The 27,075-nt window shown below is 53.8% G+C and overlaps 1 protein-coding gene across 1 annotated transcript in view; it reads left to right on the top strand.

Moving 5' to 3' along the window:
• Positions 1-8,196: 8,196 nt before the first annotated feature.
• The window catches only part of LOC140161941 (uncharacterized), a 96,425-nt gene continuing 77,546 nt past the window's right edge, over positions 8,197-27,075 (top strand). The window contains exons 1-8 of the mRNA XM_072185235.1: positions 8,197-8,421; positions 9,657-9,791; positions 11,007-11,096; positions 11,869-11,970; positions 13,612-13,833; positions 17,930-18,031; positions 18,294-18,614; positions 19,147-19,249. Coding sequence (XP_072041336.1) covers positions 8,197-8,421; positions 9,657-9,791; positions 11,007-11,096; positions 11,869-11,970; positions 13,612-13,833; positions 17,930-18,031; positions 18,294-18,614; positions 19,147-19,249 — 1,300 coding nt within the window. The remainder of the gene's footprint in view (positions 8,422-9,656; positions 9,792-11,006; positions 11,097-11,868; positions 11,971-13,611; positions 13,834-17,929; positions 18,032-18,293; positions 18,615-19,146; positions 19,250-27,075) is intronic.

The raw sequence follows: 27,075 nt of genomic DNA, 5'->3' as shown, positions 1-27,075 counted from the left end.
CCTACTCCTTAAAAAGGATCATATTTTCATTTTTTATTACTTAATCATCCCTTTTATATTGTAAAGCTTTGAAATAATGTCTCTAAATAATTGTCGAATCAACTCGAACCATTAAACATTTATTAAAAGTGATATTTTACTAAAATAATGATCCATTGAATTTTTGCTCTACGTAAATGTTTTTGGTTTATACCCAGTCATCAACATCCGTCAAGAAATCATGTAGGTTTCAATGAACAATATTGAATTACGTACGTTCAAATTGAAAAATAATGTTCTTGCATAGTGACGGATGTGACAGATACGCCATACAATTTAGTTGTTTTTCCGAGCAAACAGCGTTTTACATAGTGACGGATGTTTAGATACGCCACTATGTAAAACGTCGGGTAATGTAATATATCAACATCCGTCATTTGCATATTAATTATCTAATTAATTATGCAAACTTGAGCTTCAAATCTTGGTAATATTATACTACTCACTATTTAAAATACATTGCCCAATTTTCATAAAAATGACAAAAATCAACATACGTTACTATGTAATACACCCGACGAATTACGCAGTATAGACAGCTGGCAACAAAAACACAGCTGCTGCTGTCATTTGCCCAGCTCTCGACCAATCAGAAACGAGGAAATCACATAATCAAGTATGTACTTGATATAGATCCTATATGAACAGCGCAGCACGCCAAAAATCCACAGCTGTTGCTGTCATTTGCCCGGCTCTCGACCAACCAGGAGAGAGAAAATCACATAATTAAGTATGTATTAGAAATATATCCTATTTGCACCGCCCAGTGGGGCGGTGCAACATTATAACAGCGTACGAAGTGATCTTGTCAATCAAATTGTATAAACACCTGGCAAAAAATCCACATCTGTTGCTATATTTTCACCTTATTTAATAAATATCCGTATCTGTATTTTTCAGTTCGCTTTGTATTGTTACCTAGGACGGATCAAGTTTGGTTAACAGTGATTTCGGGCAAGTGCAAGAGACTAAACATAAGAAGACTCACCAAAGATAAATAAAGGTAAGACACAATAGTATTATTTCACTCTAAATGACATGGAGTTATGCAAAACACTTATTGTATTGTGGGAAGGAATTTCGGCACAAATTGACTTCCGGTAGAGAAACCCTAAATCCGCGTATTAAGTAAGAAGATAAATTAGGCAAAAAGAAGTGAATACTTAATTACAAGGATACCAATTGGACTTGTTGGTTTCATTTTTGTAATATGAATATAATACATGTTTTCCATTTCCCAACCCAAAGGTATTGCCACGTGAAGTCTAAGTACTAACTGTAGTGTACATATGTAAAGATGACAGAAACTAATAAATGGTGACAGCTATTATAGGCCTAAATAACAAGCAAATCATTTTCCCAACAACATCAGCCTAGATGGGTCTATATTAATTATCCTGTATTACAAACTGAAAGAACAACTTGTAACCAAATTTGTGAGACTGCACAATGAAAGGCAAAATAATTATTCTGATACATGTATAACATTTAGAATGTTCCAGGCTTGCTTTATAATTATTTTGGCTTCTGCAGTTCCCACAAACCTTAGGAGTCGTATGTTTGAAGTTGAACTAACAATTAAAATGTACTTTAAGCATAATGGCACCAGACACAAAGTTTAACTGTGCTGTTGTTTATGTTATTCTGCAAAGAGCTGTATAGTTAGTGTTCACCAGATCTGATCTGGTGTTCACCCAGTTCAAGCTCACTCAAATGAACCAGCGTGTGTTTTCAAAACAGTCACATATTTAACTCAAGAAATGACCCCTACATCTATTTAGTATTTTTGGAGCAGCAGCCAAAATATAATAAATTGGTCTTGAATAAAAAATAGAGTGCGCTTAGCTATTGATTTCTATATAACTTGGCTATGGTTTGATTTTAAATTGAGAAAAAGTGAAATAGAGTTGTCGGTGGGATCGATCTAGGGGTAAGCGTTAAAGGCCCATTCAGTGATTTGCTCATCCGGACGATCGTAAATATCATCAAAATTCAGATTTTGGCACCTATGTCATTGTCATAAATGTGTTAACATAGCTTGCTAATGGTTCAGCCGAAAGCTGTGTATTTAGACAAAAATAAGGAATTTACATGAATTTGTAATATATATAGGGCCTACTGACAGTATAAAAATTAGACTAGACCTACATGTAAAACTATCTGAATGACGTAGAAATGTACAAACAATTTACATACAGTTATTATTAATAAAGCATGAAATTTAAAAAAAAACCTGCATAATCTCTCTTGCTATGTGTTGTGGCCATATCCGCGCTTGTACCAATGGTGGTATGCTTCCTCTTTTCAGTAGGAGCACTATGTATTCATAGACATTGATCGATTGAATTGTCACACACGATGTGTTTTAGCGGTAACAGTTGGCTTTTATACAGCACAGGACTCCGAATTCATTCGCTGTCGTAGTGCACGTTAGAATATGACCGTTGCCAGGTCAACTGGATCACGCTTTCCTTGTTACGAACCACTGATCGAAATGATCACAACACAAAGCCTATGGCATATCAAAATTCGGAACAGGTGCTTGAGCCCAGGCTTGGAGCAGTAACCAATGGTTACTAACGTGCACTACGACAGCGAATTTGCAACTCGATATACTTTTACATCCTACCGTGTTGCTGATTGAGGGCACTATTTATTTATGAATAAATTAGGAAACTTTAGGAATGGGGCGCCCTATGTGAGCTTGGTCGTGATGTGGTGAATCCCATGGTGTTTAGATTTTGTAATAGAATGATTTTTTTTAGGGAAGAGGGGATGATGATTAATTGCAAAATACAATGTGTTTGAGTGGAGAGGTGTATGAAAGGACCGTTTCGGATTGAAATAACTTTGTATTTATTGTAGTGAGGATTGTTTAATATTAAAGACTGTTATGATTGATAGTATAGAAGACAAGAATAATTATTTTGCTTTTACAAAGTACCTTTAATTTCATTCTTTTAAACAGATGTATAATTGCACTGCCAATGTTTATAAAAACTACATAATATGTGACTCGTTCCGACAAAACGCATTTTTAACATTTCATGATTTGAATAAAAATGTAACCACGGGACAATAAGCTTCAAAATGGTATCAAAATTATATACATAGCATCAATACTTTTCAAGATATGGACAATTTTGTAAATACATTGATATTTTTGCCAAATTGCTAGTCTAAGTAATGTGCTGATTTGTTTCCTGCCTTACACGGGATTGAATAGGGATTATCGTAGTGCAACAGTCAATAATTGAATAAATAAACCTTCCGAAATTTGACTTTATGTGGGAATGTCATCTTTAAAGGTCTACAAGTCAAAAATATGCCGGACGACTTATTTCTGGTTTTGTTGGAGCTGGTTACATACATACGCCTGTCTCCCCTAGCTGGAACCAGCAGCCAAAGCTTCACAGCGTCATCGGTTTATTTGGTGTTAATTAATTTTTGATTTTGTAACAGGGGTAATTATAATTTGTTTTATTTTGCAGGGGTATTTTTTAGATTTTAAAATTTTTTAAACAAGGGTAAGACTGTTATGATTGATAGTATAGAAGACAAGAATAATTAATTTGTTTTTACAAAGTACCGTTCATTTCATTCTTTTAAATAGATGAATCAATGCACTGAAAATGTTTATAAAAACAATACATTATGTACTAAACAATCCCAAAATCTCCCAATCCGCAAACCATGCAAACACACCCCTGTCTCCCCTCGCTGGTACCAACAGCCAAAGCCGAATCGCACCCCCCCCCCCTCCCCCCCCTAAAAAAAAGAATGCCTCTCTAATTAAATCGTTTTACCAAAACCAAAACACGTTTTGTAACAAGTTTATAACGATTTGAAAAACCATATTTGTGATTGCTTGGTTATTAGTTATATATGTTTTTCTTTTACATTTTAGAGACAAAGACTGGACTGGCTTAGAGGAGTTATATGATTCAAGGATGTATAACTCAATAATGTTGGTCTTGTTGCTACTTGTAGCAACTGCTACAGCCGCTCCTATTTCTTCATATGGACCAGGATGTGTATATGGAATTGGATTTGGATGTGGAAATGGAGCTGGAAACAATGGGTATAATCCTGGCCAATGTCACAATGGAGGTTTTTCTGGATGTGTATGTCCTGATGGCTATACTGGATCCTATTGTGAAATTAGTAAGTGAAAGATTATGCTTAGATAAGCGTTCAAAAACAAAATTTTCAAGGTTTATGCAATTCTAATGTTTCAAAATTGAGGTGATTGCTAATGTTGAATTGAATTTTCATTTGCACATTTACTTATGCTGACAAGTGACTTGCAGAGTATCAAAGGAGTGATTTTGTAATATTATCAAAATTGAGGTGGTTAGCTGTGTATATTGTCTTGTGTATATGGGCTAATGTCCCCGGGGGCTCACTCCCATTTTGGCATGTACACCATCCTGTTTAGGGTATCGTTTTAGCCAAGGGTTAAATCCTTGCTTAGGGTGCTTTTCAAAAATTGATTTTCGCGGATGGTGTACAGGCCACAATGGGAGTGGCCCCTCCCCGGGGTTACTGTATACATCAGATCCACTTGTTTCCAACCACCATAAACGAGGGGGTTACCATCCCCTGTTATTTATCTGTAGATTGGTATCATGGGATAGGTATGGATCTCTTTCCATTGATACATTTAGTCTACACAGTAATCGCTACATCCGATTTTTGTAACATTGAAAGAAGCTCGTCATGTAGCTGAACAAATAGTTGTTCGATATATATAGAATTGGCTTCATTATTAAGAAAATGCAAACTATAGATGGCGCTATTTATCATAAATCATATTTTTTAATTTGCAAGGGGTAGATAATCAATACTGCCATTTAAACAGATGGAATAGGTGAAACAAGCAACAAAGAAATTTTATAAACATATTTCATCAAAGAGTAATTTCCAGTATCTAAATAGCGCCACCAACCTTGTCATAAATAGATACATTTTATATCCAAAAAAGCTTTAAAAAAGCATTTGTATACATTGGTATTATACGGCTTTAAGCTGTTTAAGCCTAAAAATTGTGTTGTGCATGATGTCTTGTTTGAAAAACTAATAAAGGATCACATCAAACAACCGTGATTTATAACTTCGCGCTTGGATAACTGCAACTCTCCCTTCAGTAATGTTGCATCATCAAACCGCTTTGAAGTAATTAAATTGGTTTCCTATCCCCCATAAAATTGTCTACAAATTATATACTGCTTTATATTATTTGTCATAAACTGAACAAATAGTGCATTAATTCATTCATAACTTGGACAGCTGCAACTCTCCTTTTTATGGGATTTACATTTAATTAATTAATTACTAATTAATTAGCTAATTATGACTGATAAGACTTATAAAAAATGAAAGAGAACATCATTAAAAACAGATGTGCCAATTTTCAAAAAATCACTATACGCCACTATGGAATACAGCCGACGAATTGGCACATTATGTTTTAATGATGCTCTCTTTCATTTTTTCTAAGTCTCATCAGTCATAATTAGCTAATTAATTAGTAATTAATTAAATGTGGCGTATAGTTACAAAGTGACATTTTTTGTATTCCATAGTGGCGTATCGACCATACGCCACTTTTTATTTTATAATTATGAAATATCGGCAAAAATGAAAAACATCGTATGTCATAGTGGCGTACACGTATCGGACCTATACGCCACTATGGAATACGAACGACGAAAAGTAACGCCATAGGGATTACACGGCGACCGAGGTGGCGTGGCGTACGGTTAACGTAAGGTTAGGGTATTGCGTTTTGTTTTAGGGCATTGCGTTTTGTTTGTTTTCCATAGTGACGTATAGATTTATTTTCAGTTTGCCAGCAATAGTATGTATTTATTTCTTTTGGAAAATATATAACAATAAAATCTATTTAGTTTACTACAGAAATTTCACATCATTTACAAAATATAATGAATGTCTGATTTACACAACTCGATTTTAAATTGGCATTTCTTCAAACCCGATTTTCTCGAAAAGTTGTTTATTCGCGGCGCCCCACTATACGCCACTATGAAAGACGGCCGACGATTTTAGGTGAGAGGAATTTAAATTATGTTACAGCAACGAGTCAATTTTGCCTTTTATTGTATTCATTAATTTTGATGTGATTTTCAAGTAGCCATGTTTTGTGTCCAGATTAACATATACTGATAAATAATGGCCCCTTTTGATTTTCAGATATTAACGAATGTGAATGTGATCCATGTGTGTATGGGAATTGTATTGACGGAGTCAATGGATTCACCTGTGAATGTGCTGCTGGATATACCGGAACACTTTGTGATAGTAAGATATTATTTTGTTTGCTCATCGATATATATGACTAGTATTATTAAAATAACATTAGCTCCTCTTATAATCATCTATAATTTTTACATTTCGTGTTTTGGGAAAGTTAACATAAAGCACAACCTCAAAAGTACGATGTAAGTGTTAGTACGTTTGTTACAAAGGACTGATAAGTAGTGAAGCCAATATGCTTCACCGTAGCAGAGAGTAATAGGGTCTAGGTGCACATTCGGAAATATACTTGTAATCAACGTTTCTAGATCAGAAAACATGCGTAAAAAGATAAGCTATGTTATCAAAAAGTGTCATTTTGGGTCAATTGAGGTCGATTGAGAAGAAAGTATAGTTTGACCTATATGCAGCATATCGTGCATTAGTTATGAGTGCGAGGGGGCAGTTTTTTGGCCACATAATGGGTCAAAAACTGAAAGTGCTCCGATTTCAATGAAAATGATGTCATGTAAAATGAACTCAAATAAAGAATAGTTCTCGCCTTCTTGGATGCTTCGTTACCTAGGAAACATCATAAAAAAGGTCATGGTCAATAGCGCTAATAAGCTGCAATGGAGGTTAATGTTTTTTTTGATTTTGGCACTGTAGACAGTGCAATGCTGAGGGGGCAGGCTAGGCCCTCCTTCCTGCTAAACTATAAGAAAATACGAGAATCGGCAATAAATGAATAATAACATCGTCTTCGGTCATAATACTAACCTAACCTCCTTTGGCGGAATATTCCAGAGTATTGGGCCGGACACTGAAAATATATTGTCCATATTGCTGCTCGTTTTACAAATTAAATTATGCTTTGGTTAATCTGTCCGCTGTATTCCATAGTGGCGTATAGTGATTTTTGGTAATTTTTTTGAAAATTGGCATATGTTTTTAATGATGTTCTCTTTCAATTTTTCTAAGTCTCATCAGTCATGATTATCTAAATAATTAGTAATTAATTAATTAAATGTGGCGTATACTTACAAAGTGACATTTTTTGTATTCCATAGTGTCGTATCGACCATACGCCACTTTGTATACACATTTTATAATTAAGAAATATAGGCAAAAATGAAAAAAAAATTATGTCATAGTGGCGTACACCTCGCTACATGTCATAGTGACGTATCGTGAACTATACGCCACTATGGAATGAAGCCGACGAAAAGTAACGCCATAGGGATTACACGGCGATCGAGGTGGCGTAATGTTAATATTAGGTTAGGGTGTTGCGTTTTGTGTGTTTTCCATAGTGACGCATACTTATTGTTTTCAGTTTGCCAACAATATTTATTATGTATTTATTTACTTTGAAAAATATATAGAAATAAAATCTATTTAGTTAACTACTGAAATTTCACATCATTTACAAAATATGATGAATGTCTGATTTACACAACTCGATTTTGAATTGGTATTTCTTCAAACCCGATTTTCTCGAAAAGTTGTTTATTCGCGATGCCTCACTATACGCCACTATGGAATACAACCGAATTGATCAAATATAATTTTAAAAAAGTTTTACCTCATGAAATCTCGTCCTCCTGACAACACTTGCATAATGCAATTTAAGTATATAATAATGTTTGCATATTTGTTAATTTCCAGTTCCGATCTGCTCTGATTGCAACTTCCCAAGCGGCTCCCCTTCAAGCAGCTCTTCAAGCAGTTCTACAAGCAGCTCTTCAAGCAGATCCTCAAGCGACTCCTCCTCAAGCGGCTACTCCTCAAGCGGCTCTTCCTCAAGCGACTCCTCTACAAGTGGCACCTATTCAAGCGAGGCAACACCTGAGGCAACGACGGCAGCAGTGACACCTGAGGCGACAACAGCAGTGGCCACACATGGAGCAACGACGACAGCGGCGACAACAGCAGCGACCACTGGCAGCTCCGACAGTTCTAGCGGCTCCAGCAGCTCCATCAGCCCCAGTAGCTCCAGCGGCTCCAGCAGTCCCAGTAGCTCCAGTAGCTCTAGCAGCCCCAGCAGCCCCAGTAGTGGTCGCTGCTGCAGTAGCTCCAGCAGCAGTTCCAGCTGCTGCAGTAGCCCCAGCAGTCCCAGTAGCTCCAGTAGCTCCAGCAGCTCCAACTCCAGTAGCTCCAGCAGCTCCAACAGCTCCAGTAGCTCCAGTAGCTCCAACCCCAGTAGCTCCAGCAGCTCCAACAGCCCCAGTAGCCCCAGCAGTTCTAGCAGCTCCAGCAGCTCAAGTAGCTCTAGCAGCCTCAGTAGCTCCAGCAGCTCTAGCAGCCCCAGTAGCTCCAGTAGCTCCAGCCCCAGTAGCTCCAGCAGCTCTAGCAGCCCCAGTAGCTCCAGCTCCAGCAGCTCCAACAGCTCTAGCAACCCCAGTAGCTCCAGCAGTCCCAGTAGCTCCAGTAGCTCCAGCAGCTCCAACCCCAGTAGCTCCAGCAGCTCCAACAGCCCCAGTAGCCCCAGCAGTTCTAGCAGCTCCAGCAGCTCCAGTAGCTCTAGCAGCCTCAGTAGCTCCAGCAGCTCTAGCAGCCCCAGTAGCCCCAGTAGCTCCAGCAGCTCCAGCCAAAGTAGCTCCAGCAGCTCCAACAGCTCTAGCAGCCCCAGTAGCTCCAGCAGCTCTAGCAGCCCCAGTAGCTCCAGCCCCAGTAGCTCCAGCAGCTCTAGCAGCCCCAGTAGCTCCATCAGCTCTAGCAGCTCCAGCCCTAGTAGCTCCAGCAGCTCCAACAGCTCTAGCAGCCCCAGTAGCTCCAGCAGCTCTAGCAGCCCCAGTAGCTCCAGTAGCTCCAGCAGCTCCAGCCCCAGTAGCTCCATCAGCTCCAGCAGCTCCAGCCCCAGTAGCTCCAGCAGCTCTAGCAGCCCCAGTAGCTCCAGCAGCCAAAGTAGCCCCAGTAGCTCCAGCAGCTCCATCAGCTCTAGCAGCCCCAGTAGCTCCAGCAGCTCCATCAGCCCCAGTAGCTCCAGTAGCTCCAGCAGCTCCAGCCCTAGTAGCTCCAGCAGCTCCAACAGCTCTAGCAGCCCCAGTAGCTCCAGCAGCTCTAGCAGCCCCAGTAGCTCCAGCAGCCAAAGTAGCCCCAGTAGCTCCAGCAGCTCCATCAGCTCTAGCAGCCCCAGTAGCTCCAGCAGCTCCATCAGCCCCAGTAGCTCCAGTAGCTCCAGCAGCTCCAGCCCTAGTAGCTCCAGCAGCTCCAACAGCTCTAGCAGCCCCAGTAGCTCCATCAGCTCTAGCAGCCCCAGTAGCTCCAGCAGCTCTAGCAGCCCCAGTAGCTCCAGCAGCTCCAGCCCTAGTAGCTCCAGCAGCTCCAACAGCTCTAGCAGCCCCAGTAGCTCCAGCAGCTCCAGCAGCCCCAGTAGCTCCAGTAGCTCCAGCAGCTCCAGCCCTAGTAGCTCCATCAGCTCCAGCAGCTCCAGCCCCAGTAGCTCCAGCAGCTCTAGCAGCCCCAGTAGCTCCATCAGCTCTAGCAGCTCCAGCCCTAGTAGCTCCAGCAGCTCCAACAGCTCTAGCAGCCCCAGTAGCTCCAGCAGCTCTAGCAGCCCCAGTAGCTCCAGTAGCTCCAGCAGCTCCAGCCCCAGTAGCTCCATCAGCTCCAGCAGCTCCAGCCCCAGTAGCTCCAGCAGCTCCATCAGCTCTAGCAGCCCCAGTAGCTCCAGCAGCTCCATCAGCCCCAGTAGCTCCAGTAGCTCCAGCAGCTCCAGCCCTAGTAGCTCCAGCAGCTCCAACAGCTCTAGCAGCCCCAGTAGCTCCATCAGCTCTAGCAGCCCCAGTAGCTCCAGCAGCTCTAGCAGCCCCAGTAGCTCCAGTAGCTCCAGCAGCTCCAGCCCTAGTAGCTCCAGTAGCTCCAACAGCTCTAGCAGCCCCAGTAGCTCCAGCAGCTCTAGCAGCCCCAGTAGCTCCAGTAGCTCCAGCAGCTCCAGCCAAAGTAGCTCCAGCAGCTCCAACAGCTCTAGCAGCCCCAGTAGCTCCAGTAGCTCCAGCAGCCCCGGTAGCTCCAGCCCCAGTAGCTCCAGCAGCTCTAGCAGCCCCAGTAGCTCCATCAGCTCTAGCAGCTCCAGCCCTAGTAGCTCCAGCAGCTCCAACAGCTCTAGCAGCCCCAGTAGCTCCAGCAGCTCCAGCCCCAGCCCCAGTAGCCCAGCAGCTCTAGCAGCCCCAGTAGCTCCATCAGCTCTAGCAGCTCCAGCCCCCGTAGCCCCCGCAGCTCCAACAGCTCTAGCAGCCCCAGTAGCTCCAGCAGCTCTAGCAGCCCCAGTAGCTCCAGTAGCTCCAGCAGCTCCAGCCCCAGTAGCTCCATCAGCTCCAGCAGCTCCAGCCCCAGTAGCTCCAGCAGCTCCATCAGCTCTAGCAGCCCCAGTAGCTCCAGCAGCTCTAGCAGCCCCAGTAGCTCCAGTAGCTCCAGTAGCTCCAGCAGCTCCAGCCCTAGTAGCTCCAGCAGCTCCAACAGCTCTAGCAGCCCCAGTAGCTCCATCAGCTCTAGCAGCCCCAGTAGCTCCAGCAGCTCTAGCAGCCCCAGTAGCTCCAGTAGCTCCAGCAGCTCCAGCCCTAGTAGCTCCAGCAGCTCCAACAGCTCTAGCAGCCCCAGTAGCTCCAGCAGCTCTAGCAGCCCCAGTAGCTCCAGTAGCTCCAGCAGCTCCAGCCAAAGTAGCTCCAGCAGCTCCAACAGCTCTAGCAGCCCCAGTAGCTCCAGCTAGCTCTAGCAGCCCCAGTAGCTCCAGCCCCAGTAGCTCCAGCAGCTCTAGCAGCCCCAGTAGCTCCAGCAGCTCCAACAGCTCTAGCAGCCCCAGTAGCTCCATCAGCTCTAGCAGCCCCAGTAGCTCCAGCAGCTCTAGCAGCCCCAGTAGCTCCAGTAGCTCCAGCAACTCCAGCCCCAGTAGCTCCAGCAGCTCCAACAGCTCTAGCAGCCCCAGTAGCTCCAGCAGCTCTAGCAGCCCCAGTAGCTCCAGTAGCTCCAGCAGCTCCAGCCAAAGTAGCTCCAGCAGCTCCAACAGCTCTAGCAGCCCCAGTAGCTCCAGTAGCTCTAGCAGCCCCGGTAGCTCCAGCCCCAGTAGCTCCAGCAGCTCTAGCAGCCCCAGTAGCTCCATCAGCTCTAGCAGCTCCAGCCCTAGTAGCTCCAGCAGCTCCAACAGCTCTAGCAGCCCCAGTAGCTCCAGCAGCTCCAGCAGCCAGTAGCTCCAGCAGCTCTAGCAGCCCCAGTAGCTCCATCAGCTCCAGCAGCTCCAGCCCCAGTAGCTCCAGCAGCTCCAACAGCTCTAGCAGCCCCAGTAGCTCCAGCAGCTCTAGCAGCCCCAGTAGCTCCAGTAGCTCCAGCAGCTCCAGCCCTAGTAGCTCCATCAGCTCCAGCAGCTCCAGCCCCAGTAGCTCCAGCAGCTCCATCAGCTCTAGCAGCCCCAGTAGCTCCAGCAGCTCCATCAGCCCCAGTAGCTCCAGTAGCTCCATCAGCTCTAGCAGCCCCAGTAGCTCCAGCAGCTCTAGCAGCCCCAGTAGCTCCAGCAGCTCCAGCAGCTCCAGCCCCAGTAGCTCCAGCAGCTCCAACAGCTCTAGCAGCCCCAGTAGCTCCAGCAGCTCTAGCAGCCCCAGTAGCTCCAGTAGCTCCAGCAGCTCCAGCCAAAGTAGCTCCAGCAGCTCCAACAGCTCTAGCAGCCCCAGTAGCTCCAGTAGCTCTAGCAGCCCCAGTAGCTCCAGCAGCTCTAGCAGCCCCAGTAGCTCCAGTAGCTCCAGCAACTCCAGCCCCAGTAGCTCCAGCAGCTCCAACAGCTCTAGCAGCCCCAGTAGCTCCAGCAGCTCTAGCAGCCCCAGCTAGCGCCAGTAGCTCCAGCAGCTCCAACAGCTCTAGCAGCCCCAGTAGCTCCAGTAGCTCTAGCAGCCCCAGTAGCTCCAGCCCCAGTAGCTCCAGCAGCTCTAGCAGCCCCAGTAGCTCCATCAGCTCCAGCAGCTCCAGCCCCAGTAGCTCCAGCAGCTCCAACAGCTCTAGCAGCCCCAGTAGCTCCAGCAGCTCCAGCCCCAGTAGCTCCAGCAGCTCTAGCAGCCCCAGTAGCTCCATCAGCTCTAGCAGCTCCAGCCCTAGTAGCTCCAGCAGCTCCAACAGCTCTAGCAGCCCCAGTAGCTCCAGCAGCTCTAGCAGCCCCAGTAGCTCCAGTAGCTCCAGCAGCTCCAGCCCTAGTAGCTCCATCAGCTCCAGCAGCTCCAGCCCCAGTAGCTCCAGCAGCTCCATCAGCTCTAGCAGCCCCAGTAGCTCCAGCAGCTCCATCAGCCCCAGTAGCTCCAGTAGCTCCAGTAGCTCCAGCAGCTCCAGCCCCAGTAGCTCCAGCAGCTCCAACAGCTCTAGCAGCCCCAGTAGCTCCATCAGCTCTAGCAGCCCCAGTAGCTCCAGCAGCTCTAGCAGCCCCAGTAGCTCCAGTAGCTCCAGCAGCTCCAGCCCTAGTAGCTCCAGCAGCTCCAACAGCTCTAGCAGCCCCAGTAGCTCCAGCAGCTCTAGCAGCCCCAGTAGCTCCAGTAGCTCCAGCAGCTCCAGCCAAAGAGCTCCAGCAGCTCCAACAGCTCTAGCAGCCCCAGTAGCTCCAGTAGCTCTAGCAGCCCCAGTAGCTCCAGCCCCAGTAGCTCCAGCAGCTCTAGCAGCCCCAGTAGCTCCAGCAGCTCCAACAGCTCTAGCAGCCCCAGTAGCTCCATCAGCTCTAGCAGCCCCAGTAGCTCCAGCAGCTCTAGCAGCCCCAGTAGCTCCAGTAGCTCCAGCAGCTCCAGCCCCAGTAGCTCCAGCAGCTCCAACAGCTCTAGCAGCCCCAGTAGCTCCAGCAGCTCTAGCAGCCCCAGTAGCTCCAGTAGCTCCAGCAGCTCCAGCCAGTAGCTCCAGCAGCTCCAACAGCTCTAGCAGCCCCAGTAGCTCCAGTAGCTCTAGCAGCCCAGTAGCTCCAGCCCCAGTAGCTCCAGCAGCTCTAGCAGCCCCAGTAGCTCCATCAGCTCTAGCAGCTCCAGCCCCAGTAGCTCCAGCAGCTCCAGCAGCGCTAGCTCCAGCAGCTCCACCAGCTCCAGCCCCAGTAGCTCCAGCAGCTCTAGCAGCCCCAGTAGCTCCATCAGCTCTAGCAGCTCCAGCCCCAGTAGCTCCAGCAGCTCCAACAGCTCTAGCAGCCCCAGTAGCTCCAGCAGCTCTAGCAGCCCCAGTAGCTCCAGTAGCTCCAGCAGCTCCAGCAGCAGCCCCAGTAGCTCCATCAGCTCCAGCAGCTCCAGCCCCAGTAGCTCCAGCAGCTCCATCAGCTCTAGCAGCCCCAGTAGCTCCAGCAGCTCCATCAGCCCCAGTAGCTCCAGTAGCTCCAGCAGCTCCAGCCCCAGTAGCCCCAGTAGCTCTAGCAGCCCCAGTAGCTCCATCAGCTCTAGCAGCCCCAGTAGCTCCAGCAGCTCTAGCAGCCCCAGTAGCTCCAGTAGCTCCAGCAGCTCCAGCCCCAGTAGCTCCAGCAGCTCCAACAGCTCTAGCAGCCCCAGTAGCTCCAGCAGCTCTAGCAGCCCCAGTAGCTCCAGTAGCTCCAGCAGCTCCAGCCAAAGTAGCTCCAGCAGCTCCAGCAGCTCTAGCAGCCCCAGTAGTTCCAGTAGCTCCAGCAGCTCCAGCCCTAGTAGCTCAAGCAGCTCCAACAGCTCTAGCAGCCCCAGTAGCTCCAGCAGCTCTAGCAGCCCCAGTAGCTCCAGTAGCTCCAGCCCTAGTAGCTCCATCAGCTCCAGCAGCTCCAGCCCCAGTAGCTCCATCAGCTCTAGCAGCCCCAGTAGCTCCAGCAGCTCCAGCCCTAGTAGCTCCAGCAGCTCCAACAGCTCTAGCAGCCCCAGTAGCTCCATCAACTCTAGCAGCCCCAGTAGCTCCAGCAGCTCTAGCAGCCCCAGTAGCTCCAGTAGCTCCAGTAGCTCCAGCCCCTCCAGCAGCTCCAACAGCTCTAGCAGCCCCAGTAGCTCCAGCAGCTCTAGCAGCCCCAGTAGCTCCAGCAGCTCCAGCCCCAGTAGCTCCAGCAGCTCCAACAGCTCTAGCAGCCCCAGTAGCTCCAGCAGCTCTAGCAGCCCCAGTAGCTCCAGCAGCCAAAGTAGCCCCAGTAGCTCCAGCAGCTCCATCAGCTCTAGCAGCCCCAGTAGCTCCAGCAGCTCCATCAGCTCTAGCAGCCCCAGTAGCTCCAGCAGCTCCATCAGCTCTAGCAGCCCCAGTAGCTCCAGCAGCTCTAGCAGCTCCAGTAGCTCCAGTAGCTCCAGCAGCTCCAGCCCCAGTAGCTCCAGCAGCTCCAACAGCTCTAGCAGCCCCAGTAGCTCCAGCAGCTCTAGCAGCCCCAGTAGCTCCAGTAGCTCCAGCAGCTCCAGCCCTAGTAGCTCCAGCAGCTCCAACAGCTCTAGCAGCCCCAGTAGCTCCATCAGCTCTAGCAGCTCCAGTAGCTCCAGCAGCTCCAGCAGCTCCAGCCCTAGTAGCTCCAGCAGCTCCAACAGCTCTAGCAGCCCCAGTAGCTCCAGCAGCTCTAGCAGCCCCAGTAGCTCCAGCAGCCAAAGTAGCCCCAGTAGCTCCAGCAGCTCCATCAGCTCCAGCAGCTCTAGCAGCCCCAGTAGCTCCAGTAGCTCCAGCCCTAGTAGCTCCAGCAGCTCCAGCAGCTCCACCAGCCCCAGTAGCTCCATCAGCTCTAGCAGCCCCAGTAGCTCCAGCAGCTCCATCAGCCCCAGTAGGTCCAGTAGCTCCAGCAGCCCTAGCAGCCCCAGTAGCTCCAGCAGCTCCAACAGCTCTAGCAGCCCCAGTAGCTCCAGTAGCTCCAGCAGCTCCAGCCCCAGTAGCTCCAGCAGCTCCAACAGCTCTAGCAGCCCCAGTAGCTCCAGCAGCTCTAGCAGCCCCAGTAGCTCCAGCAGCCAAAGTAGCCCCAGTAGCTCCAGCAGCTCCATCAGCTCTAGCAGCTCCAGCAGCTCCATCAGCTCTAGCAGCCCCAGTAGCTCCAGCAGCTCTAGCAGCTCCAGTAGCTCCATCAGCTCCAGCAGCTCCAGCCCTAGTAGCTCCAGCAGCTCCAACAGCTCTAGCAGCCCCAGTAGCTCCAGCAGCTCTAGCAGCCCCAGTAGCTCCAGCAGCCAAAGTAGCCCCAGTAGCTCCAGCAGCTCCATCAGCTCTAGCAGCTCCAGCAGCTCCATCAGCTCTAGCAGCCCCAGTAGCTCCAGCAGCTCCATCAGCCCCAGTAGCTCCAGTAGCTCCAGCAGCTCCAGCCCCAGTAGCTCCAGCAGCTCCAGCCCTAGCCCCAGTAGCTCCAGCAGCTCCATCAGCTCCAGCAGCTCTAGCAGCCCCAGTAGCTCCAGCAGCTCCAGCCCCCAGTAGCTCCAGCAGCTCCAGCAGCTCCAGCCCCAGTAGCTCCATCAGCTCTAGCAGCCCCAGTAGCTCCAGCAGCTCCATCAGCCCCAGTAGGTCCAGTAGCTCCAGCAGCTCCAGCCCTAGTAGCTCCAGCAGCTCCAACAGCTCTAGCAGCCCCAGTAGCTCCAGTAGCTCCAGCAGCCCCAGCCCCAGTAGCTCCAGCAGCTCCAACAGCTCTAGCAGCCCCAGTAGCTCCAGCAGCTCTAGCAGCCCCAGTAGCTCCAGCAGCCAAAGTAGCCCCAGTAGCTCCAGCAGCTCCATCAGCTCCAGCAGCTCCAGCAGCTCCAGCAGCCCCAGTAGCTCCAGCAGCTCTAGCAGCCCCAGTAGCTCCATCAGCTCCAGCAGCTCCAGCTCTCCCAGCTCCAGCAGCTCCAACAGCTCTAGCAGCCCCAGTAGCTCCAGCAGCTCTAGCAGCCCCAGTAGCTCCAGCAGCCAAAGTAGCCCCAGTAGCTCCAGCAGCTCCATCAGCTCTAGCAGCTCCAGCAGCTCCATCAGCTCTAGCAGCCCCAGTAGCTCCAGCAGCTCCATCAGCCCCAGTAGCTCCAGTAGCTCCAGCAGCTCCAGCCCTCAGTAGCTCCAGCAGCTCCAGCCCCAGTAGCAGCAGCTCCAGCAGCTCTAGCAGCCCCAGTAGCTCCAGCAGCTCTAGCAGCCCCAGTAGCTCCAGTAGCTCTAGCAGCCCCAGTAGCTCCAGCAGCTCTAGCAGCCCCAGTAGCTCAGCAGCTCTAGCAGCCCCAGTAGCTCCAGCAGCTCCAGCCCCAGTAGCTCCAGCAGCTCGAACCCCAGCAGCTCCATCAGCTCTAGCAGCCCCAGTAGCTCCAGCAGCTCTATCAGCCCCAGTAGCTCCAGTAGCTCCAGCAGCTCCAGCCCCAGTAGCTCCAGCAGCTCCAACAGCTCTAGCAGCCCCAGTAGCTCCAGCAGCTCTAGCAGCCCCAGTAGCTCCAGTAGCTCCAGCAGCTCCAGCCCCAGTAGCTCCATCAGCTCCAGCAGCTCCAGCCCCAGTAGCTCCAGCAGCTCTAGCAGCCCCAGTAGCTCCATCAGCTCTAGCAGCTCCAGCCCCAGTAGCTCCAGCAGCTCCAACAGCTCTAGCAGCCCCAGTAGCTCCAGCAGCTCCAGCAGCCCCAGTAGCTCCAGCAGCCAAAGTAGCCCCAGTAGCTCCAGCAGCTCCAGCCAGCTCCAGCAGCTCCAGCAGCTCTAGCAGCCCCAGTAGCTCCAGCAGCTCCATCAGCTCTAGCAGCCCCAGTAGCTCCAGCAGCTCCTCAGCAGCAGCCCCAGTAGCTCCAGCAGCTCTAGCAGCCCCAGTAGCTCCAGTAGCTCCAGCAGCTCCAGCCCCAGTAGCTCCAGCAGCTCCAACAGCTCTAGCAGCCCCAGTAGCTCCAGCAGCTCTAGCAGCCCCAGTAGCTCCAGTAGCTCCAGCAGCTCCAGCCCTAGTAGCTCCAGCAGCTCCAGCAGCTCTAGCAGCCCCAGTAGCTCCATCAGCTCTAGCAGCTCCAGTAGCTCCATCAGCTCTAGCAGCTCCAGCCCTAGTAGCTCCAGCAGCTCCAACAGCTCTAGCAGCCCCAGTAGCTCCAGCAGCTCTAGCAGCCCCAGTAGCTCCAGCAGCCAAAGTAGCCCCAGTAGCTCCAGCAGCTCCATCAGCTCCAGCAGCTCTAGCAGCCCCAGTAGCTCCAGTAGCTCCAGCCCCAGTAGCTCCAGCAGCTCCAGCAGCTCCAGCCCCAGTAGCTCCATCAGCTCTAGCAGCCCCAGTAGCTCCAGCAGCTCCATCAGCCCCAGTAGGTCCAGTAGCTCCAGCAGCTCCAGCCCCAGTAGCTCCAGCAGCTCCAACAGCTCTAGCAGCCCCAGTAGCTCCAGCAGCTCTAGCCCCAGTAGCTCCAGCAGCTCCAACAGCTCTAGCAGCCCCAGTAGCTCCAGCAGCTCTAGCAGCCCCAGTAGCTCCAGCAGCCAAAGTAGCCCCAGTAGCTCCAGCAGCTCCATCAGCTCCAGCAGCTCCAGCAGCTCCAGCAGCTCTAGCAGCCCCAGTAGCTCCAGCAGCTCTAGCAGCTCCAGTAGCTCCATCAGCTCCAGCAGCTCCAGCCCCAGTAGCTCCAGCAGCTCCAACAGCTCTAGCAGCCCCAGTAGCTCCAGCAGCTCTAGCAGCCCCAGTAGCTCCAGCAGCCAAAGTAGCCCCAGTAGCTCCAGCAGCTCCATCAGCTCTAGCAGCTCCAGCAGCTCCATCAGCTCTAGCAGCCCCAGTAGCTCCAGCAGCTCTAGCAGCCCCAGTAGCTCCAGCAGCTCTAGCAGCCCCAGTAGCTCCAGTAGCTCCAGCAGCTCCAGCCCCAGTAGCTCCATCAGCTCTAGCAGCCCCAGTAGCTCCAGTAGCTCCAGCAGCTCCAGCCTCCAGTAGCAGCAGCAGCTCCAACAGCTCTAGCAGCCCCAGCAGCTCCAGCAGCTCCAGCAGCCCCAGTAGCTCCAGTAGCTCCAGCAGCTCCAGCCCCAGTAGCTCCAGCAGCTCCAACAGCTCTAGCAGCCCCAGTAGCTCCAGCAGCTCTAGCAGCCCCAGTAGCTCCAGTAGCTCCAGCAGCTCCAGCCCCAGTAGCTCCATCAGCTCCAGCAGCTCCAGCCCCAGTAGCTCCAGCAGCTCTAGCAGCCCCAGTAGCTCCATCAGCTCTAGCAGCCCCAGTAGCTCCAGCAGCTCTAGCAGCCCCAGTAGCTCCAGCACCAGCTCCTCCAGCAGCTCCAGCAGCTCTAGCAGCAGCCCCAGTAGCTCCAGTAGCTCCAGCAGCCCCAGTAGCTCCAGTAGCTCCAGCCCCAGTAGCTCCAGCAGCTCTAGCAGCCCCAGTAGCTCCATCAGCTCTAGCAGCCCCAGTAGCTCCAGCAGCTCTAGCAGCCCCAGTAGCTCCAGTAGCTCCAGCCCCAGTAGCTCCATCAGCTCCAGCAGCTCCAGCCCCAGTAGCTCCATCAGCTCTAGCAGCCCCAGTAGCTCCAGCAGCTCTAGCAGCCCCAGTAGCTCCATCAGCTCCAGCAGCTCCAGCCCCAGTAGCTCCATCAGCTCTAGCAGCCCCAGTAGCTCCAACAGCTCTAGCAGCCCCAGTAGCTCCATCAGCTCTAGCAGCCCCAGTAGCTCCAGCAGCTCTAGCAGCCCCAGTAGCTCCAGCCTCCAGCCCCAGTAGCTCCATCAGCTCCAGCAGCTCCAGCCCCAGTAGCTCCATCAGCTCTAGCAGCCCCAGTAGCTCCAGCAGCTCTAGCAGCCCCAGTAGCTCCAGCAGCTCTAGCAGCCCCAGTAGCTCCAGCAGCTCTAGCAGCCCCAGTAGCTCCAGCAGCTCTAGCAGCCCCAGTAGCTCCAGCAGCTCCAGCCCCAGTAGCTCCAGCAGCTCTAGCAGCCCCAGTAGCTCCAGCAGCCAAAGTAGCCCCAGTAGCTCCAGCAGCTCCATCAGCTCTAGCAGCTCCAGCAGCTCCATCAGCTCTAGCAGCCCCAGTAGCTCCAGCAGCTCTAGCAGCTCCAGTAGCTCCATCAGCTCCAGCAGCTCCAGCCCCAGCAGCCCCAGCAGCTCCAACAGCTCTAGCAGCCCCAGTAGCTCCAGCAGCTCTAGCAGCCCCAGTAGCTCCAGCAGCCAAAGTAGCCCCAGTAGCTCCAGCAGCTCCATCAGCTCTAGCAGCTCCAGCAGCTCCATCAGCTCTAGCAGCATCAGTAGCTCCAGCAGCTCTAGCAGCCCCAGTAGCTCCAGCAGCTCTAGCAGCCCCAGTAGCTCCAGTAGCTCCAGCAGCTCCAGCCCCAGTAGCTCCAGCTCTAGCAGCCCCAGCAGCTCCAGTAGCTCCAGCAGCTCCAGCCCCAGTAGCTCCAGCAGCTCCAACAGCTCTAGCAGCCCCAGTAGCTCCAGCAGCTCCATCAGCCCCAGTAGCTCCAGTAGCTCCAGCAGCTCCAGCCCTAGTAGCTCCAGCAGCTCCAACAGCTCTAGCAGCCCCAGTAGCTCCAGCAGCTCTAGCAGCCCCAGTAGCTCCAGTAGCTCCAGCAGCTCCAGCCCCAGTAGCTCCATCAGCTCCAGCAGCTCCAGCCCCAGTAGCTCCAGCAGCTCTAGCAGCCCCAGTAGCTCCATCAGCTCTAGCAGCCCCAGTAGCTCCAGCAGCTCTAGCAGCCCCAGTAGCTCCAGCCCTAGTAGCTCCATCAGCTCCAGCAGCTCCATCAGCTCCAGTAGCTCTAGCAGCCCCAGTAGCTCCAGTAGCTCCAGCAGCTCCAGCCCCAGTAGCTCCATCAGCTCCAGCAGCTCCAGCCCCAGTAGCTCCAGCAGCTCTAGCAGCCCCAGTAGCTCCATCAGCTCTAGCAGCCCCAGTAGCTCCAGCAGCTCCAGCAGCCCCAGTAGCTCCAGTAGCAGCAGCCCATCAGCTCCAGCAGCTCCAGCCCCAGTAGCTCCATCAGCTCTAGCAGCCCCAGTAGCTCCAGTAGCTCTAGCAGCCCTAGTAGCTCCATCAGCTCCAGCAGCTCCAGCCCCAGTAGCTCCATCAGCTCTAGCAGCCCCAGTAGCTCCAACAGCTCTAGCAGCCCCAGTAGCTCCATCAGCTCTAGCAGCCCCAGTAGCTCCAGCAGCTCTAGCAGCCCCAGTAGCTCCAGTACCTCCAGCCCTAGTAGCTCCATCAGCTCCAGCAGCTCCAGCCCCAGTAGCTCCATCAGCTCTAGCAGCCCCAGTAGCTCCAGCAGCTCTAGCAGCCCCAGTAGCTCCAGCAGCTCTAGCAGCTCCAGCCCCAGTAGCTCCAGTAGCTCCAGCCTAGTAGCTCCATCAGCTCCAGCAGCTCCAGCCCCAGTAGCTCCATCAGCTCTAGCAGCCCCAGTAGCTCCAGCAGCTCCATCAGCCCCAGTAGCTCCAGTAGCTCCAGCAGCCCAGCCCCAGTAGCTCCAGCAGCTCCAACAGCTCTAGCAGCCCCAGTAGCTCCAGCAGCTCTAGCAGCCCCAGTAGCTCCAGCAGCTCTAGCAGCCCCAGTAGCTCCAGTAGCTCCAGCCCCAGTAGCTCCAGCTCCAGCAGCTCTAGCAGCCCCAGTAGCTCCAGCAGCTCTAGCAGCCCCAGTAGCTCCAGCAGCTCTAGCCCTAGTAGCTCCAGCAGCTCCAACAGCTCTAGCAGCCCCAGTAGCTCCAGCAGCTCTAGCAGCCCCAGTAGCTCCAGCAGCCAAAGTAGCCCCAGTAGCTCCAGCAGCTCCATCAGCTCTAGCAGCTCCAGCAGCTCCATCAGCTCTAGCAGCCCCAGTAGCTCCAGCAGCTCTATCAGCTCCAGTAGCTCCATCAGCTCTAGCAGCTCCAGCCCCAGTAGCTCCAGCAGCTCCAACAGCTCTAGCAGCCCCAGTAGCTCCAGCAGCTCTAGCAGCCCCAGTAGCTCCAGCAGCCAAAGTAGCCCCAGTAGCTCCAGCAGCTCCATCAGCTCTAGCAGCTCCAGCAGCTCCATCAGCTCTAGCAGCCCCAGTAGCTCCAGCAGCTCCATCAGCCCCAGTAGCTCCAGTAGCTCCAGCAGCTCCAGCCCCAGTAGCTCCAGCAGCTCCAACAGCTCTAGCAGCCCCAGTAGCTCTAGCAGCTCTAGCAGCCCCAGTAGCTCCAGCAGCTCTAGCAGCCCCAGTAGCTCCAGCAGCTCTAGCAGCCCCAGTAGCTACAGCAGCTCTAGCAGCCCCAGTAGCTCCAGTAGCTCCAGCCCTAGTAGCTCCAGCAGCTCCAGCCCCAGCAGCTCCCCAGCAGCTCCATCAGCTCTAGCAGCCCCAGTAGCTCCAGCAGCTCCATCAGCCCCAGTAGCTCCAGTAGCTCCAGCAGCTCCAGCCCCAGTAGCTCCAGCAGCTCCAACAGCTCTAGCAGCCCCAGTAGCTCCAGCAGCTCTAGCAGCCCCAGTAGCTCCAGCAGCTCCAGCCCCAGTAGCTCCATCAGCTCCAGCAGCTCCAGCCCCAGCTCCAGCAGCTCTAGCAGCCCCAGTAGCTCCATCAGCTCTAGCAGCTCCAGCCCCAGTAGCTCCAGCAGCCAAAGTAGCCCCAGTAGCTCCAGCAGCTCCATCAGCTCTAGCAGCCCCAGTAGCTCGAGCAGCTCCATCAGCTCTAGCAGCCCCAGTAGCTCCAGCAGCTCTAGCAGCCCCAGTAGCTCCAGTAGCCCCAGTAGCTCCATCAGCTCCAGCAGCTCCAGCCCCAGTAGCTCCATCAGCTCTAGCAGCCCCAGTAGCTCCAGCAGCTCCATCAGCCCCAGTAGCTCCAGTAGCTCCAGCAGCTCCAGCCCTAGTAGCTCCAGCAGCTCCAACAGCTCTAGCAGCCCCAGTAGCTCCATCAGCTCTAGCAGCCCCAGTAGCTCCAGCAGCTCTAGCAGCTCCAGTAGCTCCATCAGCTCTAGCAGCTCCAGCCCCAGTAGCTCCAGCAGCTCCAACAGCTCTAGCAGCCCCAGTAGCTCCAGCAGCTCTAGCAGCCCCAGTAGCTCCAGCAGCCAAAGTAGCTCCAGTAGCTCCAGCAGCTCTAGCAGCTCCAGCAGCTCCATCAGCTCTAGCAGCCCCAGTAGCTCCAGCAGCTCCATCAGCCCCAGTAGCTCCAGTAGCTCCAGCAGCTCCAGCCCTAGTAGCTCCAGCAGCTCCAACAGCTCTAGCAGCCCCAGTAGCTCCAGCAGCTCTAGCAGCCCCAGTAGCTCCATCAGCTCTAGCAGCTCCAGCCCCAGTAGCTCCAGCAGCTCCAACAGCTCTAGCAGCCCCAGTAGCTCCAGCAGCTCTAGCAGCCCCAGTAGCTCCAGTAGCTCTAGCAGCCCCAGTAGCTCCAGCAGCTCTAGCAGCCCCAGTAGCTCCAGCAGCTCCAGCCCCAGTAGCTCCAGTAGCTCCAGCCCCAGTAGCTCCAGCAGCTCGAACCCCAGCAGCTCCATCAGCTCTAGCAGCCCCAGTAGCTCCAGCAGCTCCATCAGCCCCAGTAGCTCCAGTAGCTCCAGCAGCTCCAGCCCCAGTAGCTCCAGCAGCTCCAACAGCTCTAGCAGCCCCAGTAGCTCCAGCAGCTCTAGCAGCCCCAGTAGCTCCAGTAGCTCCAGCAGCTCCAGCCCTAGTAGCTCCATCAGCTCCAGCAGCTCCAGCCCCAGTAGCTCCAGCAGCTCCAGCAGCCCCAGTAGCTCCAGTAGCTCCAGCAGCTCCAGCCCTAGTAGCTCCAGCAGCTCCAACAGCTCTAGCAGCCCCAGTAGCTCCAGCAGCTCTAGCAGCCCCAGTAGCTCCAGCAGCCAAAGTAGCCCCAGTAGCTCCAGCAGCTCCAGCAGCTCCAGCAGCTCCAGCAGCTCCATCAGCTCTAGCAGCCCCAGTAGCTCCAGCAGCTCCAGCAGCTCCAGTAGCTCCATCAGCTCTAGCAGCTCCAGCCCCAGTAGCTCCAGCAGCTCCAACAGCTCTAGCAGCCCCAGTAGCTCCAGCAGCTCCAGCAGCCCCAGTAGCTCCAGCAGCCAAAGTAGCCCCAGTAGCTCCAGCAGCTCCAGCAGCTCCAGCAGCTCTAGCAGCCCCAGTAGCTCCAGCAGCTCCATCAGCCCCAGTAGCTCCAGTAGCTCCAGCAGCTCCAGCCCCAGTAGCTCCAGCAGCTCCAACAGCCCAGCAGCCCCAGTAGCTCCAGCAGCTCTAGCAGCCCCAGTAGCTCCAGCAGCTCTAGCAGCCCCAGTAGCTCCAGTAGCTCCAGCCCCACTAGCTCCACCAGCTCCACCAGCTCTAGCAGCCCCAGTAGCTCCAGCAGCTCCATCAGCCCCAGTAGCTCCAGTAGCTAGCAGCTCCAGCCCCTGTAGCACCGGCAGCTCCACCAGCTCTAGCAGCCCCAGTAGCTCCAGCAGCTCTAGCAGCCCCAGTAGCTCCAGTAGCTCCAGCAGCTCCAGCCCCAGTAGCTCCATCAGCTCCAGCAGCTCCAGCCCCAGTAGCTCCAGCAGCTCTAGCAGCCCCAGTAGCTCCATCAGCTCTAGCAGCTCCAGCCCCAGTAGCTCCAGCAGCTCTCTAGCAGCCCCAGTAGCTCCAGCAGCTCTAGCAGCCCCAGTAGCTCCAGCAGCCAAAGTAGCCCCAGTAGCTCCAGCAGCTCCATCAGCTCCAGCAGCTCCAGCAGCTCCATCAGCTCTAGCAGCCCCAGTAGCTCCAGCAGCTCTAGCAGCTCCAGTAGCTCCATCAGCTCTAGCAGCTCCAGCCCTAGTAGCTCCAGCAGCTCCAACAGCTCTAGCAGCGCCAGTAGCTCCAGCAGCTCTAGCAGCCCCAGTAGCTCCAGCAGCCAAAGTAGCCCCAGTAGCTCCAGCAGCTCCATCAGCTCTAGCAGCTCCAGCAGCTCCATCAGCTCTAGCAGCCCCAGTAGCTCCAGCAGCTCCATCAGCCCCAGTAGCTCCAGTAGCTCCAGCAGCTCCAGCCCCAGTAGCTCCAGCAGCTCCAACAGCTCTAGCAGCCCCAGTAGCTCCAGCAGCTCCATCAGCTCTAGCAGCCCCAGTAGCTCCAGCAGCTCCATCAGCCCCAGTAGCTCCAGTAGCTCCAGCAGCTCCAGCCCCAGTAGCTCCAGCAGCTCCAACAGCTCTAGCAGCCCCAGTAGCTCCAGCAGCTCCATCAGCCCCAGTAGCTCCAGTAGCTCCAGCAGCTCCAGCCCCAGTAGCTCCAGCAGCTCCAACAGCTCTAGCAGCCCCAGTAGCTCCAGCAGCTCTAGCAGCCCCAGTAGCTCCAGTAGCTCCAGCAGCTCCAGCCCTAGTAGCTCCATCAGCTCCAGCAGCTCCAGCCCCAGTAGCTCCAGCAGCTCTAGCAGCCCCAGTAGCTCCATCAGCAGCCCCAGTAGCTCCAGCAGCTCTAGCAGCCCCAGTAGCTCCAGTAGCTCCAGCCCCAGTAGCTCCATCAGCTCCAGCAGCTCCAGCCCCAGTAGCTCCATCAGCTCTAGCAGCCCCAGTAGCTCCAGCAGCTCCATCAGCCCCAGTAGCTCCAGTAGCTCCAGCAGCGCCAGCCCCAGTAGCTCCAGCAGCTCCAACAGCTCTAGCAGCCCCAGTAGCTCCAGCAGCTCTAACAGCCCCAGTAGCTCCAGCAGCTCTAGCAGCCCAGTAGCTCCAGTAGCTCCAGCCCTAGTAGCTCCATCAGCTCCAGCAGCTCCAGCCCCAGTAGCTCCATCAGCTCTAGCAGCCCCAGTAGCTCCAGCAGCTCCATCAGCCCCAGTAGCTCCAGTAGCTCCAGCAGCGCCAGCCCCAGTAGCTCCAGCAGCTCCAACAGCTCTAGCAGCCCCAGTAGCTCCAGCAGCTCTAGCAGCCCCAGTAGCTCCATAAGCTCCAGCAGCTCTAGCAGCCCCAGTAGCTCCAGCAGCTCTAGCAGCCCCAGTAGCTCCAGCAGCTCCAGCCCCAGTAGCTCCAGCAGCTCCAACAGCTCTAGCAGCCCCAGTAGCTCCAGCAGCTCTAGCAGCCCCAGTAGCTCCAGCAGCCAAAGTAGCCCCAGTAGCTCCAGCAGCTCCATCAGCTCTAGCAGCTCCAGCAGCTCCATCAGCTCTAGCAGCCCCAGTAGCTCCAGCAGCTCTATCAGCTCCAGTAGCTCCATCAGCTCTAGCAGCTCCAGCCCCAGTAGCTCCAGCAGCTCCAACAGCTCTAGCAGCCCCAGTAGCTCCAGCAGCTCTAGCAGCCCCAGTAGCTCCAGCAGCCAAAGTAGCCCCAGTAGCTCCAGCAGCTCCATCAGCTCTAGCAGCTCCAGCAGCTCCATCAGCTCTAGCAGCCCCAGTAGCTCCAGCAGCTCCATCAGCCCCAGTAGCTCCAGTAGCTCCAGCAGCTCCAGCCCCAGTAGCTCCAGCAGCTCCAACAGCTCTAGCAGCCCCAGTAGCTCCAGCAGCTCTAGCAGCCCCAGTAGCTCCAGTAGCTCCAGCAGCTCCAGCCCTAGTAGCCCCAGTAGCCCCAGCAGCTCTAGCAGCCCCAGTAGCTCCAGCAGCTCTAGCAGCTCCAGCCCTAGTAGCTCCAGCAGCTCCAACAGCTCTAGCAGCCCCAGTAGCTCCAGCAGCTCTAGCAGCCCCAGTAGCTCCAGCAGCCAAAGTAGCCCCAGTAGCTCCAGCAGCTCCATCAGCTCTAGCAGCCCCAGTAGCTCCAGCAGCTCCATCAGCTCTAGCAGCCCCAGTAGCTCCAGCAGCTCTAGCAGCTCCAGTAGCTCCAGTAGCTCCAGCAGCGCCAGCCCTAGTAGCTCCAGCAGCTCCAACAGCTCTAGCAGCCCCAGTAGCTCCAGCAGCTCTAGCAGCCCCAGTAGCCCCAGTAGCTCCAGCAGCTCTAGCAGCCCCAGTAGCTCCAGTAGCTCCAGCCCCAGTAGCTCCATAGCTCCAGCAGCTCTAGCAGCCCCAGTAGCTCCAGCAGCTCTAGCAGCCCCAGTAGCTCCAGCAGCTCTAGCAGCTCCAGCAGCTCCAATAGCTCTAGCAGCCCCAGTAGCTCCAGCAGCTCTAGCAGCCCCAGTAGCTCCAGCAGCCAAAGTAGCCCCAGTAGCTCCAGCAGCTCCATCAGCTCTAGCAGCTCCAGCAGCTCCATCAGCTCTAGCAGCCCCAGTAGCTCCAGCAGCTCTAGCAGCTCCAGTAGCTCCATCAGCTCTAGCAGCTCCAGCCCTAGTAGCTCCAGCAGCTCCAACAGCTCTAGCAGCCCCAGTAGCTCCAGCAGCTCTAGCAGCCCCAGTAGCTCCAGCAGCCAAAGTAGCCCCAGTAGCTCCAGCAGCTCTAGCAGCTCCAGCAGCTCCATCAGCTCTAGCAGCCCCAGTAGCTCCAGCAGCTCCATCAGCCCCAGTAGCTCCAGTAGCTCCAGCAGCTCCAGCCCCAGTAGCTCCAGCAGCTCCAACAGCTCTAGCAGCCCCAGTAGCTCCAGCAGCTCTAGCAGCCCCAGTAGCTCCATCAGCTCTAGCAGCTCCAGCCCCAGTAGCTCCAGCAGCTCCAACAGCTCTAGCAGCCCCAGTAGCTCCAGCAGCTCTAGCAGCCCCAGTAGCTCCAGTAGCTCCAGCAGCTCCAGCCCCAGTAGCTCCATCAGCTCCAGCAGCTCCAGCCCCAGTAGCTCCAGCAGCTCTAGCAGCCCCAGTAGCTCCATCAGCTCTAGCAGCTCCAGCCATAGTAGCTCCAGCAGCTCCAACAGCTCTAGCAGCCCCAGTAGCTCCAGCAGCTCTAGCAGCCCCAGTAGCTCCAGCAGCCAAAGTAGCCCCAGTAGCTCCAGCAGCTCCATCAGCTCTAGCAGCTCCAGCAGCTCCATCAGCTCTAGCAGCCCCAGTAGCTCCAGCAGCTCTAGCAGCTCCAGTAGCTCCATCAGCTCTAGCAGCTCCAGCCCTAGTAGCTCCAGCAGCTCCAACAGCTCTAGCAGCCCCAGTAGCTCCAGCAGCTCTAGCAGCCCCAGTAGCTCCAGCAGCCAAAGTAGCCCCAGTAGCTCCAGCAGCTCTAGCAGCCCCAGTAGCTCCAGCAGCTCCATCAGCCCCAGTAGCTCCAGTAGCTCCAGCAGCTCCAGCCCCAGTAGCTCCAGCAGCTCCAACAGCTCTA

Source organism: Amphiura filiformis, chromosome 10, assembly GCF_039555335.1.
Source record: "Amphiura filiformis chromosome 10, Afil_fr2py, whole genome shotgun sequence".
NCBI lineage: Eukaryota > Metazoa > Echinodermata > Ophiuroidea > Amphilepidida > Amphiuridae > Amphiura > Amphiura filiformis.
The sequence above is the reverse complement of the archived record's forward strand: the minus strand, read 5'-3'. Positions and strand labels throughout refer to the sequence as shown.